Source organism: Geospiza fortis, unplaced genomic scaffold (genome assembly GCF_000277835.1).
Source record: "Geospiza fortis unplaced genomic scaffold, GeoFor_1.0 scaffold55, whole genome shotgun sequence".
Lineage (NCBI taxonomy): Eukaryota > Metazoa > Chordata > Aves > Passeriformes > Thraupidae > Geospiza > Geospiza fortis.
The window spans coordinates 12,491,349-12,508,745 of record NW_005054308.1 but is presented as its reverse complement, the minus strand read 5'-3'; the positions used below and the strand labels follow the sequence as shown (position 1 = coordinate 12,508,745).

Here is a 17,397-nt window from a genome sequence, read left to right as displayed (position 1 = left end):
GAAGGAGTTCTCCAAATGGCTGCCCTTGCACGTTCCAGAAACTAACAGGAAAAAATTAGTCAGTTATCCCCATGTGATAAGCTAAACTGGCTCCCCCCCCCCTCCCCCCCCCCCAAACCCTTTCCCACAGAAATGGAAAGCTGTCAAACAGATGATCAGCTAAGTCCTTGTGGGATGAACTAAGGTACTGCTCCCTCCCTAGAAAACCCTGAACTTTTACATGAGGTCCCTGGAGCATGAAAGGATATGAAAACATCAGAAAATCTGTTCATTAAAGCATAGCTGGTCAGTGTGGTAGGTGCTTGGGCTTATTTCTATTTTCTTAGGAGCATGAGCCAGCTGATTTCTGCATTTAGTTATTGAAAGAATAATGTCTAGGAAAGTTACCATTACCTTCCTTGGTGGCAATGTTGCATTGATCCAAAAGAAAGTCTCAAATTCTGGTCCCTCAGTTACATCCCCCACCCAAGAGTGAATATAGCCTCTCTTTGGAAGAGCAGGAGAAGCATTTCAAAAAGAAATTTTAAGACATTTTCAATTCTATTCCAATACAACTGTATGGTACATGCATTATACAGAAAGGGTGGGAAAAACCATGACAAAAGCCCAACGTACGATGTGGCTCCACCATCATCATTGCCTCCTTCTCTGACATAACAAGCTGGCAGAACTGGTCCCCAACATTGGCCAGGATATATTTGGAAGTTTCCAGATCGATCCCCTCTGCAGGGGAGGAAGAAGGAATCCATAGGCTCATAGCATCAGTGTCACTTTGTTGCGGGTTCAAGAAACCTTCTACTCGTAGTATACCTTTCCGGGTAAATACCAGCCTGCAGAAAATAGGATGGAGCAATTGAGAAACTGCTCAATCATAGTGACATCTACATCAGAACATAAACCCAGAAAGGGGGAAAAAAGACTTCAGCTAGAGGGCTATATTCTACAGACAGCACAAATCCCAGTAACACAGAGAATAAGGCATACAAAGCTGTAGCTACAACACCCATTAGAATGAATCCCAAGGTCACAGTAAACATTGGTGGGAAATTCCACCTAAAAGAAATTGCTACAGTTTGCTTCATCCCACTTCTCTATCTCATTAATAGAAAGAGATGACAAAATTCAATTTGACCTGCTGCATGATGCTGCTTGCAAAATTCTGAATGGCTGTCATTCTCAGTTTTAATTCATGAGAAAGTTTTTCCCAACTTTTGAGAAAATGGTATTTCAGTTCTGGCTAGGGCTGCCAACACTTGGCAACTCTTCCAATAGCTCACATGACGATATATGCAAAAATCCTTTCGCACATCCACATAGATGAATCACTACTGTTTTACCAATAGCTGTTAACCCTCCCTTTACCTTGTGTGGTAAAAGGTGTAAAACCGTATGACAGAACCTTAAGCATCTCCTGTCAATATCAAAGATAACTTCATTTTTAAGCAGAAACCATCTTATCTTTAACCTGAAGCTAGATTAACTTTTAACAAGTTTAGGAAAAGAAGCAGCATGCTTACTGGATGGGTGACACATACTAAAAATTCAGTTCATCCTTTACATGTCAGAAAGTCATTTAACTACTTTTGGAAAAAGATGCGTAGCACTTGCTAGGATCAACAGTTAAGGAAGACGAAAAGAAACACAACAAGTCAAAGAAGAGTAAGACGTGTATATAACACAGAGGGAACACAGACATAGCGTTCTACTCCTAAAAATTAGTCCTGTGCTCAACAGAATACGGTCGAACATTAGCCTCATGCTGGTGATGTTTAGTTCCTTGAGTGGATTAAAATTTTACCTTTGTTCTGAATGCCTTATGAAGGAGTGAGAGTTATTGCATACTAATTGCCACCCAGAAGTAAAATTCTACCCAGTAAAGCAAATTCAGTTTACTGAGGCTGTACCCAGAGGCTCACTTAGTATCTTATAGCTTTATCTTTGAAAAGCGGTTACTTTCTGGGCCAGTGAGGGAATTCCCGTCAGGTGATGCAGGGAAATGCAAGACAATCAAAACCTTCATTATTGTACCCAAGCATATTTAATAAATAAAACATTGTGCTCGGACATGGCCCAAACTCTGCACACAGACTACATATGAAGAAAGGAAGAATTTGAGCACCTCCGGAAATGGAAGAAGCGACATGCCACAGTTGAGTCATCCTGCTCTTGCTCCTTAAATTTGCGGTACCGCTCCAGACGGCATTCCCGACACTTGTGCAGATGTGGAGCTACATTGATGCAAGAGCCATCCTGGAGAAAAGGCTCACCTGACTGCTTCAGCTTCCTCACCTTACTCATATCTTTCAGCACAGACTGGCCAACTGGGTGAGGCAAAGTAGAAGTAAAAATCTATTAGTTAACCGCAAGAGCAAAAGGATACTGTCTCCAACAATCATCTTTTCAGAGATCTGTATGTTCATACCCATGTAAAACCAGTAAGTCGGTTCAAGCCTACAGCATACCACACTTCTGTCCTGACACACAGGCTTAAATATTTATCAAAGTGAACACCAAATTCACATGCATGAAGCATTAAGCTTCAGCCTTGTAAGCATCCTGTGTGCTGCCTACTGAATATGAATGAGGTATACAACTGTGGTTAGTTTACACAGTTCATTACACAGGAGATAACCCAGTATCCCACCTCCTTGTGCTTCCAAAACATCATCTGCATTCAAGTCATCACCTTTTAGGGGAGCTGTGCGGGGCCGGCCCTTTGGGGCTTGCTTCCCCTTTCCTTTACCCAGCAGTAATTCTGCATTGCGCTCCACATTGGGGCCTAGCTTCGCCATCAAATGGTCTGGGATACCCTTCATACAAGCCTTAGCCTGCAACTGGTCTTCAGAGTCACTCAAATCTGACAGATCACTATTTGTACTGGAGTCGGAGTCCTGTTTGGACGTTAAGCTCCGCTCATCTAGCGAGAACCTTTTCACAGCTTCAAAAGGGGCCTTCTTCTCCTGTGGAAACTCTGCTTGTGAAGAGAAAAGGGTAGGTGGATGTCTGCCAAACACATTAGAAAACGTTTTCAGAAGAGGATTGTCCTGCTGCCCAGGCCCAACAGCTGGTTTTTCTTCTGTTGGACTGGAGGATAGTGTGGGCATCTCAATAGGCTGTGTCAGGTTGCTGCTCGGTGAGCTGGAACGGCCATTCCCTACAGTGGAAGGGCTTTGAACACCAGCAGTAGCTGTTGAACCAGAAGCACTAGAGATCATCTTTGAGGAGTCAGTTGTTATAAACAAGGTTTTCTTCTTAGCTAAAGAGTCTGTACAGGTGAGTGATTCCGGCCAGCCAGAAGTGGCCTTATGACCCACAGGTGTTGACGAAGCACAAACCCCCGTCTGAGATGAAGATGCAAAGCCACTGAAAGGACTGAATTCTGCTTTCTCAGCAAATGCCAGGAAAGGGTTTGAGGGTTCCTCTCGTGATAGCTTTGGGGGTTGTAAAAATAGGTTTTCATGGCTATCAGAGGGACGAGTATTCAACAGACTTCGTGAAAAGGCTGGAGTAAGGGTAGGCATAGATTCCACAGGCAGCTTCCGCTCTACAGAACTACCAGACTGGGCTCCTGGCTTACAGTCCACTGAAAGAATTTTACCTTTACAAGTCCCAGCACCCACACTCTCTGTACACTGCTTGAATGAGTCTCGACTAGAGACATCTTCAGTCAAGCTCTCTGAAATGACCGTGAAATAGTTACTGGAAGGAAGATTCTGGGACATGCACTGAAAAAATAAGTTCTTGGATGAATCAGAATCTTTTTGAGCCTCTTGTCCAGTACCACAGCCAAAAGGAAATCCAGAAGGTTTGCTCTCTGGAGCCATCACTCCATTTGATTGGCTCCTTCCAGCCCCAAATATCAAGGACTGAGAAGCACTTGGGAGAGAGACTCCAAATCCAGGAGAAGCCAAAAGTGAATTTCGGGAATTCTGGAACAAAATTAGTAAGCATTAGTCTATTATAAGATTGTTATTTGAAACAAGACTACTTTAGTTCATCTCGTAGTACTATCAGCATTCTCCTTACCCATCAGGAATAAAAATTTCCAGCAGACTTACAATTACTTCTTTAAAGATTCCTACCCACAAGCTATTGAAATTGAAGACACATAGAGAAAACTAATACTTAATGTCTTATCACATTTTAGAACAAAGGTGAGGCACCAGAAAGGTAAACTAATTCATAGAAAAGCAAGTTAGTAAAACTGCTGATCATTTGAATTCAAATCAACAAAAAGGGAACCATAATTGAAACTATGTTGAATACCCTCCAATCTTCCACCCTCCCCCAAGAGCATTCTGATAAGCTTCATCTACTTAAGTAGCACCCCTGAAATAAGTATCTTAGTTTGCAAGTTAAGTAAACAAAGCAAGCCCCTAGCGGTTAGCAGACAAACTAATTCCTGATCCCCACAACTCACATCTGCTGACACGTAGACAGATGCCTAGGACGTGGAGCCTTCCAGGGAACAACTCAGTAGAGGTTAAGCACAAAATGCTTAATTTTTATGACCATTAATACAGGAAAGTTTTGTGAATGACAGATTTCTACTAGAACCATAACTGTGATATGGAATATTCACTTGCTCTCTTCTCAATTGATACTTGTTCAGATTTTCCAATTCTGACAGTCCTACTATAACTGATTATATACTGTGACTAGTTCCTCATAGAATCATTTAGATCAGCTCTACTCCTTTTCTTTGAGTTTCCACTTAGAAATCTGCTCATCATTAACACAATTTTATTTCAAGGTCATGCTAAATACAACCACAGACTCTGTGCAACACATCCTACTGGTCACTAGTGTCCCTGCACACCTACCTGACTGCACACTAATGTTTAGCTGGTTCCTCATTATCAATCTACAGCTGTAATAACTTTAATAACCTATTAACAGTTCTTCCAGATATTAGAATTTTAGATATTTCTTTTTAGAGATATAAATAATTTTAGAAAATTGTGTTCTAATAGTTTTTAAAAGAATATGAATTTGAATGGAAACCAAGGTTGTGAAGTCATCTCAAGGACCCAGCTACACTATGATACTGTAGATAGTCTGAAACAGTAACATATATGAACTATCTACAACACTCTTACTGATTCATGTCAGGTTCCCTCCCTCAAAAAAAATAGTTTAAAATGGACTAATGGCCTGCTTGCCAACTCTGAAGCTGAATTATTAATGTTTTAAAAAGTGATGCGGGGTTGGAGAGAGGGAAAGAAGGAGAGGTGGTACCAAAATTTCTCAGTACAATTACACAATCTGCAGTTGCTCCCAACTCTGAATTTATTTATTGGGGGGGTGGAGGATAGAAGAGTTCATATTACATTATATTATGCTCATTATGCAACACTCCTGTTTTCCACAATTCTATTCCTCCTTTACACCTTCCCATCCAGGAATCTTTAACCTTTCCACCCATTCCATTATCTAATACAAAAGACAGGGATGATAACAATGCATTCAACTTCCTGGCAACCACACTGGACTCTCTTAATATATCTCCCATTTTCTTCACATTCTTTATACAGCAGATGGCGAGATTCTTTATTTTTGTTGTACTTAACTGAGGTGGGTTTCATTTTTGTTTTGTTTTTACAAACCTTCATTTAATTTATTTTAGAAGTCTTCTATTTTGCCTTTAACAGGGTTTCCTTTCTATTTTTCTACTCTTTTCCTTGTAAACCAAGGCATAACTAAAAGGCCTTCAAGTTGCTTCCAGACTGACCTCTCATCTCAAATATTTTAATTATTTCTTTGGTTTTAGTCCTAGACAGTATACAATGCAACTGGCTCCTTTTTCTACTATATAGGTAACACAGCTCTAACACCCAAGACAAGCATCTTTTAAAGGTCTTCTAAATGTAGGCTCATTGTTTTTCTGGTTTTGAGGCTTTTTTTCTTTAAATAACTTGAATGTTCAATTCAGTGTACATGCGCATGCAGATTTGTTTATATAAAGGCAAGAGATTTTAAGAGGGCTGTCTTCTGTATGACACAACAAAATTAATTAAGTGCAGTGCTTAGTATCATTTTAAAGCTGCATTTCTCAGATTAAGGATGGATAAGCACAAGAGTGCTGCAGTTATCTCTTACTACTCCTTCACCAATTATCTCAATTTTCTTTTGAGTAATTTCTTAGGTCAGATAACAGGTTTTCTTTGGGAGGAGATGGACTTATGAGAGAAAAAGTAGTTTTTTCATTTCCATGGACACACATTTTAACAGGAGTATATTGCAGAACATCTGTTGCAAACATGTAAATCTTTCTAAAACAAGTGGGATCATGAGCTACTCACCTCGCCCTGGGCTTGTGATCGGACTGTTTTCAGTTTCTCCTGTCCAGTAACAGCTGGCAAACTGGTATCAGAGATCCTCACAGTTGTTGGCGTCAAAGCAGTTGTAGTAACTGCAGTTGCAGAAGTCACTGTGCCTTGGCCAACCTGTTCCAGTGATTTTCCTGCCTCTTTACACCCAGATCCAACTTGTAATGGCTGTCCAGCCACAGAAGAAAATGGAGTGAAGGGCAATGGTGTGTCACCACCAACTGGCTCGTCTTGGACTACTAATGTTCGGCCATTCTCTTTGGTGTAAGTAGCAAAACGAATATTGCGACTAATCTGAGGAAGAAATGAAGGCAACTGCTTGGCCCTTGGATCCAGTCCTGTTTCACTACCGGAGACTCCTTTCCAGGAACCTCTGCTCGCCTCACCTCCATCACCACCATTGCTATCTGCCTCACCCCTCTCCTTTAGCTTCTTTGTTGCAGGATCACAACCAGGATCTGATACATTTTTCCTCCTCCTTCCATCCTTTCCCTCCAGGCTTTCCTTCTTCTTTTTCCCTTTAGATGATGATTTAGCTGCTTTTAGGCCCCCTCCCTATAATAGACAAAGCCATGCAATCACTAAACAGAACAGTCCAGATACCCATTCAGAGAACTTTCTTCTGTTAGAACAGAATATATTACACTGCTCTGAAGTTTAGGAACACTTTATCACAAATTGAGACATATAAAGAGAGATGATATGTGAGCACAGAACACAAGCATTAAGCACAGTCCTGTCTTTTTTGTACTAGAGTAAGATCTGCACAAGTAATTTTTTAGCTGAGCTACCTTGCTGTAGCATGAACCACATCCTGGCCAATTTTGAGAAATACTCAATACTCCAACAAAGCTCTTCGTAATGTATGAATACCACCTGCACACTAATTTTTGCTCCAAGTATAAACCCCATAATTCCTTTGAACGGTACTCTTTCTGTTCATTACACAAAGCCTACAACATTTAACTGCAGGAGATAGCTTGCCCTTTAGCCTAGGGTAAAAATTCAGGTTCAAACATTATCATGGAACATCTCAATCGAGGCAGTGAAATGCCATAAACATATAAGCCTGCTTACAAGGCACAGCAGCCAGATGGCAATTTTTAGAAATGCCTTAAAAGGTCTTTGAAGGAGGACAGAATGATCCTATTAGAAAAAGGCAGCAACACTCCACCTTAAAATGGAGTACAACCACCATGGTAACATCGCTACCGATCATCCCTCTAAGATCCATGCTAAATTTAGTAAACAGGCCTGAACAAAAAAAGAAGATAGCTTCAAGAAAGCTATGACCATCAAAATGGTAAACAAAATTTTCCTGTTCAAACTTTAAGAGGAAAATTACTAAAATTATCCAAAATCCACAGTCAATACTGGATCATTTTTTAGTCCTTTCCAGATTTTACTTATTTCACATAAAAAATTTTACAAAGTTGCACACTGTATATACAAGACCTGAATGAACTGCTGTATTACCTCGCCTGGAGAAGTGTTATCCATCACCACGTGAATCAGTCGAGGATCCACCGACTTTATCTCACCACTCTAATTTTTAGACAGATTGATAATGAGGAAGTAGGAAAAAGAAAAGCAGAGGTTAATTTTAAATTCAAAGTATATAGTATCAACACACTGTTACTGCGCAGGCCCTCTCCCATTTACCTTTTCTTCTTTTACTTATTTACCTTTTACTATGTCACTTCCTTAGTAATACTACAGCCTTCTAGTTTACCTTCTATCCTTTTGCTCCTTCTTTATTTAAAACTTTCAGATTTGATTCCTACCACTGTTTGTATATTTGTTCTGTTGAGCATTTCTAAAGGTATTCATTGCATTAAATGTAACTCTTGAATTTCATTTAACATTGTTACATATATGTTCGCTCCATTAGATCTAAAAAGGACTACTGGAAGAAGCACATCAGTTTAGCCCAAGTATCCTCATCAGCGTCTCCCCAAAAGAAGCAACGAATATCCAATCTCTGTAACTGTTCTTGGAGGTTCCTTTCTATTTCACAGTAAGTACACAGGAAACTCTGTGCTTCCTAGCACATATCTGCTGAACGCACATAACTCCACAATTTCTATGGCTCTCCAAAGTACTATGCTGATTTACCATACAAAGCATACTTTGTTCCCTGTGTGCCAGCAATAGCAGTAGTCAGAGTGCAGGATTACTGCTCATTCAGTGCAGTGGCTACAGGGGCAGTGGGCGCAAGACACAAGATGGGATCTAAAAACCAAGATGCATGCTACTGCTACACAGCACCATGGACCCGCTCCCAGTTGTTCCGGAAAAAGGAAGCTATCAGGAGCAGGCCACTGTCAAGACTGAGCTACCTGTCAGACTGCACAGAAGCACATAATAAAAACCAGTAACTAGCAGTGCAGATTCTCTGTGCTGTACATAAGTTTACTGATAGGAACAGGGCAAAAGTAAATAGTCTGAGCTAAAATATATAAATCAAATTTATTTATATAAAGACTTCATCTGCTTTGCTACAATTGTTTCAAACTACTTGTACAGTCTGTCAGATGGAAACCAAGAGAAGGCATAGGAAAACCACAATGTAAGAGACCCAGAAGGTAGCTTTCTATGCATCAGCATGCTTTCCCTTCTGGAGAGTAATTTCCAATATTTTCTCTTACAGCACTAATTTCCAATGAAACTCTTACAGCTTTTTTTTTTTTTTCAATAGAAGTAGCCTGTGTGACATCATTTTTTCAAGAAAGTCAACCTAATACGAAAAAAAACCCCTGTGAATCACAACACAAATAATTATTTATCTTTTAAAGCAGAAAAACAACCCAAAATAACAAGTTTTGGTGAAGATGTCATTCTCCACATACAGATATTGAGGAATGGTATTTTAGGAACACCAAAGCAGCACTTCATATTTTTACCTCAGTCACAGACACTTCCATAAGACGAGTTATTGGATCTTGGTGGCTCACAACACCACAGAGCCAGCTATTTTCATCCTCTGGTTGATAAACTTTAACTCGCTGGCCTTGGACACTGTAAGGACCTGGAAAAGAAGGACTTTGAGGACATTTTCCAAACAAACTTTGTGTCATACAACAAAATGGTTCTGTGCACTTAATTAGGGCTTGAAGTGCCATCTTCCAGGTGGAAAGAAATTAAAACACCAGGGCTTCTGCTGCAAATCCTGTGTAAGCAGGTATTTTATCCTAAAAAGTCAATAGGTCCTCATTGCTGTAACTCATGAATACATTTTACACATAAAAAAACCCAAACATGAAAGACCAAAATTAACTCGCTCCTTTGACAAAATCAAGCTACACAGGGGTTCCTTGTGAACTAAATTATTTTGTTTTCTAACCTACAGGTTAGTAATTATGCACCATCAATCCAGTGAACAGTCTCAGTATTCTGATTTAGCCCAGATGTTTCAAATCCCAGATAAAAAGCTACGCGTTTCAGAGTAAAAACATGTACTTGGATATCCAACATCTCTAAACCAACCAGTCTTAGGTCTTTCACACAGATAACAGATCATCTACAGAAAGGTTTGCTCTCACCCTGCCTTTGCTCTCCAGATCAGCATGCTGAGCTTTCCTCCCACCCTAAGTCTAGACAAAATAAAACCTCTGCTTATCTTGGATCATCAAAATCTACATGATGCAACAACCTGTATGTGACACAGCCAGAATTAGGCACTTTAGAAGAAGGCTTCAAACTGGACAATTCTTAAGCTACTTGCTCATCAAAGAAGTATTGTCCCCAGAATTTCTATGAATACACATTTTATTTGACCAAAAGGCACCAAATTCCCATGAAGAACTACATCCTCCTTCAGATGTAAGACAGTGGTCTGTCTGTAGGGTGGCTCCCTGGCACATGAACTCTGGATAGAAATTATTTTAGTACTTGACCAAGATGACCCAAATCTGACAACCAAAGCCACAATCAGGCTTAACCCTAATACACAATCCAGACAACAGATATTAACTCTATGCTGACCAGCCATACCCATACATATATTCAACTTAAACAATTGATGTGTAAATTACCAAAACGTCAAAATTTGAATTGCTATTACAAGGAAAGTTTCTGAGGATCAGCAGCTACAAAGGAACTTCACTTTTAAGTTCCCACAGTTACAGAACAGAACCATAGAAAAGGACCAACACTTTAAAAATTCAAAAGTAAAACTTAAAATAGGGAAGTTGTAAATACACAGACATTGCCCTACTTTAACTACACCTTACATGACCATTCCCAGCAGGCATTTCTGGCTGTATCTAAGCAACTGCCTACCTGTATCTGTGATAAAATAAAGTTACTTTGTAAAGGACATGCAAAATACAGAAAATTGACCTCCAAATGAAACAGTAGCAGATACTGTTACTATCCCCCTCCACAAATTCCAGCGTAGCTTTACCGCGGCTGCACAACAAAGTAGCTCTGAGAAAGAAAACACGCCTCACCTCTACTAAATATCTCCTGAAGCTTCTGGTCGCTGATCAGGGCATTGACAGATTCTCTTAGCGAAGGCTGCTCCTGCAGAATCTGATTTTGACTCTCTGTTCCCATCTGCCAAAAACAAACAGTTTTAATAAAGTATAGTCTTCTTGGATAATAGAAACATTAGTTTTTACAAAACAGCTCTTCTTGGACTGCAGTCAGATTGACCAAAAAAAAGTAAAATTAAGAAAAATATTACTGAATATGCCAGGAAAAATAAAGGAATTAACTATGCAAAAGCTGTATATATAAAATGTGTATTCATAGAAATTCTGAGGACAAAACTTCCACTGTAATTAACAGCTACACAATGACAGCTAGCTCTCCAATTGAACCATGTAGAGAGTGTCAGTACTTTTCGAATGCAAATGGAGGTCAGTGTAAGGACCTGGAAATGCAGGGAAACAAATACAAATATGTGACAGGGCAGTGAAAGGAGAAAGATGGGTATGTTGTTGAAACAGCAAATAAAACCCCAAAACTAACCTGACAAGCATAGCACAAGGCTAAATTTACATTTCAACTGAACACAGTTCAAATACCTGAAATAAACGTAATCCACTGGCATCAGACAGGAAACGTAAATGTCTGTCCAGAAGAAACTCCACTGGGACCACAGAGCCTAACCCCAGCTTATCTACTAGAGGAGTAAAGGTCTGTGATGAACAACAAAAAAAAGAAGTTACCAAAATGACTGAGCACACACACAGGCCAACAACAGTCGATTTCATACTACTCAGGTTTTAAAAAATTTAAAATTGTCATTTCTCAACTTGTACTGCCCAGTGCTTGAGTTTTAATGTGAAATACTAGTCATTATGTCTAAGCCAGTAATTCTTGCATTACAAGCAGGAATTACAGACAATTGGATCCACTTTTTCAGTACATCTTAAAGAAGAAATGAAAACACCTGTGGTGGTGTTTGGTTTTTCATAGTTAAGCACCTTCTGATGCTGACGTTAAAAAAAAAGCTTTGGTTAAGGTTAAAAAATAGCTTTGGTTAATAGTTCAAACTATCTAACATATTTCAGATATAGCCTCATGAAAGGAGTGGTTTTATTCTTCTACAGAAGCTAGCTGTAGGGAATTTATACACTTATCAAATGAGAGCATTTTTGGCTAGTGGTTTGTGAAAAGCTGAAGTTCATAGCAAGTGTATTACTGATGTTCAAGATGCAGAGCAAATCACTAAAAATACCTAGTGAATTCAGAAACCTTGTAATAGTAGAATCAGACAACCTTATAACATAATTTGCTGACGGAAGAGGAAGTTGCCAACCAGAGTCTTTGAAATGTGTTACTTGTCTCATGCTCTCACATATATGATTTTAACACAAGTATTCATGACACTTTTCCCTTAACAGCTCTCATCAAGTTTGTTTACATTCCATTCTCCCGTACACAACAGAATAAATATAAAAATGTAGTTACTCAGTTTATGCAAAACTCTCTCCTGAAAGCAAATAGGATTACAAAAAAGAGACAATGAAGAATGAAAACACATTCATAAGTGATATATCTTAAACAAACAAAAAAAAAAAAGAACCCAAGCCCACCATCCCCCACACTCCTGAAACATACCATTCCCTTTGTAATGCTAAGCAGTTGGTTTCCCACTGCAAGTATGTACTCTGGTGCTTTGACTAACTCCAATCTGCATTCCCATGCAGTTATCTGAGTAGGCCTGTAGTACCTAGAGAAAGCTCCAATGCTCACGTGGCTGTCCAGAGTACAGAGGATGGAAACATTTTTTCAGCAAGCCTACAGATAAAGCTTGAGTTGTAGTGGAAATAGTCTGGAATTACACAGTCAGCATGCAGACTATGGTAACACCCCCAAATCACTCAGATTTTGACCAATTTGGAAATCAACTGAAAGACGCTGATCCTGTGTAAAAACAGTTTCCCATATGAAACTAACTGGAGTTCATTTTTGGAGACAAGCTGGAAATACACCAACAGGAAAACTTCACCTATGGAAAAAACACTCTCTACAGAGAGTCACTGCTGTAAAGGCCTGGTCTTCTGCCTTAAGCCAAGCGCAATAAAAGAAATCCTCAGAGAAAAATGCAGTGATGAACTTAGTATTTTGAGCCTGAATACCCATTCAAAACACTAAATTCGAATTCTACCAAGGCACATGATCCTTGACAGGAAAAAATGTTTCAATGTATCCATGTACAAAATGTGTTAAAAAGCAGAGAGTAGGATACCAAGCAGTCCAAGGCCTGTGGGAGGACAAAAGAAACAAAAGGGGCAAATAACAAAAATTAAACAGCATAAAAATGAGGTAAGGATTCCCACATACAATGATCGTTCCTCTTCAGAAGTCACTAAGAGAAGAAATATATAAGGAACGCTCTTCACTATATACTACTCATCAAGATATTTGCAGTATGGGTATATTCAGATATGCTAGCTAAAATAAACTGGCTTTGTTTTTAGGTGTCATGACATGTAACTGCCATGTAAATAGCAATATAGTTGACCACTTCAAGAAACATGAGAAAATTTTGCACGTAATGTTAGTTAATGCTGACAACAAAACAGAAATAGATTTTTTAGATTAGGAGTGGCCAATTTATGGTTTATATATCAGGCACAGTATGCATTCTCTTCCTGAAGATTGCCTTCTGGTATGCCTATTCAATTGATGCAACAGCCTTTACCATACAGAGCTCTGGAAAGTCCTTCATAAGACCAAAAGGCTTATTCTCACAATTCAGAAAAGCCTGACATACACAAGGTTTTAAAATAGGGAAAAATAATCTCTTCAGATATATAACACATTTCTTCAGAGACTAACTTTAAGTAGTAAATATCACTTTTCTGTACAATATGTCATAGCAAGTTCTGGGGTAGGAACTGGAAGCATACTGCCTCTCCAATGCCTTCCCAAAGGCACTATTAGGTACCAGTTAAGGAACTTGTATTAGTAAAAGTCCATGCCCCAAGCAATTTTTGAACCTGCAAAATGGTGCCCTGTACAATATCCAAGCATTGAGCTTCACAGTGGAGCTGACGAAAATCTCTGAGGATCTAAGGGCTTCTGGTCAAATACTCACCAGCGCAGGCCACTGCGCCTGTGAGATTCTAGTCCCCTGAAGCATAACAGGATCATTTCGAGGTGCCCAAACCAATGATCCTTCCAGCAGCAACACTATAACTTCTTCAGCATGGACTTTCACCCACGCATGTTGTTTCCAGTTACAGCCATCGAATTCCACAAAGATCTGATTAAAAAAAAAAAAAATCTATTTTCAGACACTTAATAGAAAATAAGATTCCTACAATCCTTATGGAAAACGAGACCGCAATTTTAGTAAGAAAAATCAGGGTAAGTATTGCAATGTTATTACTGAGAATACATCTACACAGCTACAGGAATCAAATTAACAATCACTAACCTATGAAAAACTATTTAAGCCCAAACATACATCACTGGCTCCAAATGCTGTGTTTTCCTATACAAAATTAAAGACGTGAAAATTGTTCATCCCAAAATACAGATGATGACCCAATGCAAGCCTCTTTCACAGTAGGATTTTTTAGAGAATCTCAACACTCTTACTTGGCATTTCAATGGACAGCCTGTATCAGTATGGTTAACTGACATTCACGGAACTAAATGCTTCAGCCTGCAAGGTTTGCGTTTCCAAAACCCATTCTAAATCGGACACTTTGTCTTGTCTTGTACGTTATTAAACTCCCTGAACAAATGCAAATATTTTGGATGGCGTGAGATTACCCAGAATTACCTACTTGCTAGATTTTTAATAACCTTATTTACAAGTGTAATAATAGAAACCACACTATACACACTACAAATCTAAATCACTATTCTGTCATTCTCTTTTTTCTTTCCTATCACAAAGGACAACTGTTAAAATAATTTGAAATTACATGGCAAGAATACTAAGGTTTCAAATCTCATTCCATGTCCTAACAACTGGAGCTATTATCTGTTAGAAAAATCACATTCCAATCTCTCATCTACAGAACTTACACACTTGCCAAATATAATCAAACATGTCAGATGAACAGCAAAAAATTACTAATCAGTTAAGGAACACCTTAAGCTGGATATCAAAACAGGGTTTTGTAACCATCACTGCGAAGTAACAAGGCTAACCAGAGACAAACGACTCTCTGCTTTATCAATACACCGTATTAAAAGAAGTACTAGAGACCACTTAACTCCTCTACCCCATTCCTCCCCCAAGACTCAAAAGCTCAAACCCCAAGGGAAGAATATGAAGTAACTCTCTTCATGAATTCTTGAACTCCATTACTGCTTAAGCTGCCCTGCTGAGAAACAGTGTCAGACCTTCCAAGATATCCTTCCACCCATTAAACAATTTTCAGCAATATAGTGGAAATTAGACTGAACATCTTTCTGTTTTCAGTGGGCCTATAGCTTTCTTAATACTATATTTGTGCTATTTTGCCAGTAGTCCCTACTCAAAACACTTTGTGTCCCAGGCCTCCTAACTTTTATGGTATTGTAGAGCTTGCCTATCCATTAAAACAATGATCTCTCATACTTCTATTCCACATAAGAAAAGCAGTACTGTCCTTCATGTGACACATTGAGTTATTTTCCCATTAGCAAGCACTTTTACAATATTAGGAACAGACTGACATAAAGCTCAACAGGTCTTTAATGATCCTGTTCTAGTAATCATTTTGAGAAAGAGGGTAATACCTGTTTCCATTCAGAAGAGGCAAAGCTGTTTTCTAATAGCAGCATAATTTTTCCTCAGGATTTCTTCTAGATGCTCTGAATATGGGACAACTATGACTGACCTTTATATGTATTTTTTTGTGGACTAACCACAATTAGGTTACTCCACATTATATCAAAGTAAGAAGGTCGAAGAGCTACTCTCTGTAACCAAAATTTTACAGGGGGAAAAAACCCAAAGATCTTTCAGAGGCTTTGCTCTACCAGGAGAAAAAAAAAAAACAACAACAAAACCCATACTTTTAAGTTTTATACTTCTTGTCTATTCCCAAGATTTCTGCCCTAGAAAGGTGCAGATATTCAACTGCACTTTTGTACTTCTATAAGCCCAACATGAGACTACAGGCTAGGAATTGATACCATCCTTGCAGAATACTATGAGAAAGGACAGACTTATGTAGACCAAAGAGTAGAAAATAAATTTTTCCTAGTCTTTATCACACCTAGTCCACATTGTTACCTTAGAAGAGTATTTCCTAAACAGTGGTTGACTGCTTGGTGCCTGCCAACTCATCACTTCTGAAAGAATTACTTTAAAGAGAACTGTTTTCCAATAGCATATCATTGCCATTGTCACAGCAGCATTCATTATGCATGGAAGAGTCCATGAAAACACTGAATGTCCCACATTACTCTAAATTCTGCCTCGACTATTTTACACATTTCACAGTTCTTGCACAGATTTTTGAGAATACACTGTTTAGAGACAGCTACACACCTGAAACAGTATTAAGTAGAAGGGTACTGATGAAAGGCGCTGGGGAGAGAACTGCAGTGCTGAATGAAGGTAATGAATTCACACACCAATGAAAATGCAAGACTACTGATGACACACATGTCCAATGCAGTCTGCCACAAGAACAGCTGGCTCTTCAGCTGGATCTTAGCTCCAACACACTTTCACAATTCAGATGGTCTCAAACACTTGACACATTTCCCTTTTGAAGAAACCCTTTATGCATGGGCTTTTCCTTCCTCCTCCTTGAACAAGTTAGGCAGCACCTAGAGTACACAACCGCAGCTCTCAACTGCAGACACAGGGTGCCAGGCCCACCCAATTTGCAGAGCCAAATCTAGCACACGGCTTTCTACTGACAGCCATAGATGCAGTTCTAGAACAAGGACAAGAAAGCAGTATCACTACAGGATAGATGTCAAGGTAACAGCTCAAATTTGGAACTCTGCAAACAAGCCCAAAGAACTTATGGTAACTACTAATTTTTAAAAAACTGATCATAAAGAGAACTAAAACTCTTCACAAACACAGAATCTCATTCCTACTACCATGGGACACTAAATCACACACAGCCCTCCAAAGCATGCCAACACTTAAAGCAAGTGCCTGCAGAATTGACACATACCAAGAGACACTCCACCAATACATTTCAAGAGCTCTTTTTGGGATCTCCACCCAAACGTTTCACTGAGCTATAGTATAAATAAACCAGACAAATGCTAGAGTGCTTAAATACATTACATGAAGCCCAAATTCCTACAACTAAATACAAAACCTGAGAAAAAATCAAATGGATGAGCCTCACTCAAAAGTCAGCCCTCAATATGTATTTCCATATATAATTCACGGTGATCGAGAATACTTAACATCTTCCCGGCGGAAAACCAAAACGAAACAACCTAAAAAACCCCAAAACAAGCTTTGAGGTTATATACATAGATATCCATCAGCACCAGAAATGTCCCAGACGTATTTGTTTTACACCTATGTTACTTCCAACCACCGCACCGGCGGTACCGGACCCCTCACATATCTGCCCGGTCGCTCCGCCGCTTCCAGCCCCGGAGCGCGTCCGGCGGGCCCCGCACTGCAGGAGGGCTC

General features: G+C 39.3%; 1 protein-coding gene across 1 annotated transcript in view; it reads right to left on the bottom strand.

Moving 5' to 3' along the window:
* The window catches only part of KDM3B (lysine demethylase 3B), a 50,502-nt gene that overhangs the window by 30,137 nt on the left and 2,968 nt on the right, over positions 1-17,397 (bottom strand). The window contains exons 2-11 of the mRNA XM_031055237.1: positions 16,279-16,337; positions 13,882-14,049; positions 11,360-11,473; positions 10,781-10,886; positions 9,233-9,357; positions 7,806-7,874; positions 6,303-6,884; positions 2,687-3,929; positions 2,120-2,321; positions 616-830 (exon numbers count right to left, since the gene is read on the bottom strand). Of these exons, the coding sequence (XP_030911097.1) occupies positions 616-830; positions 2,120-2,321; positions 2,687-3,929; positions 6,303-6,884; positions 7,806-7,874; positions 9,233-9,357; positions 10,781-10,886; positions 11,360-11,473; positions 13,882-14,049; positions 16,279-16,337 (2,883 nt within the window). The remainder of the gene's footprint in view (positions 1-615; positions 831-2,119; positions 2,322-2,686; positions 3,930-6,302; positions 6,885-7,805; positions 7,875-9,232; positions 9,358-10,780; positions 10,887-11,359; positions 11,474-13,881; positions 14,050-16,278; positions 16,338-17,397) is intronic.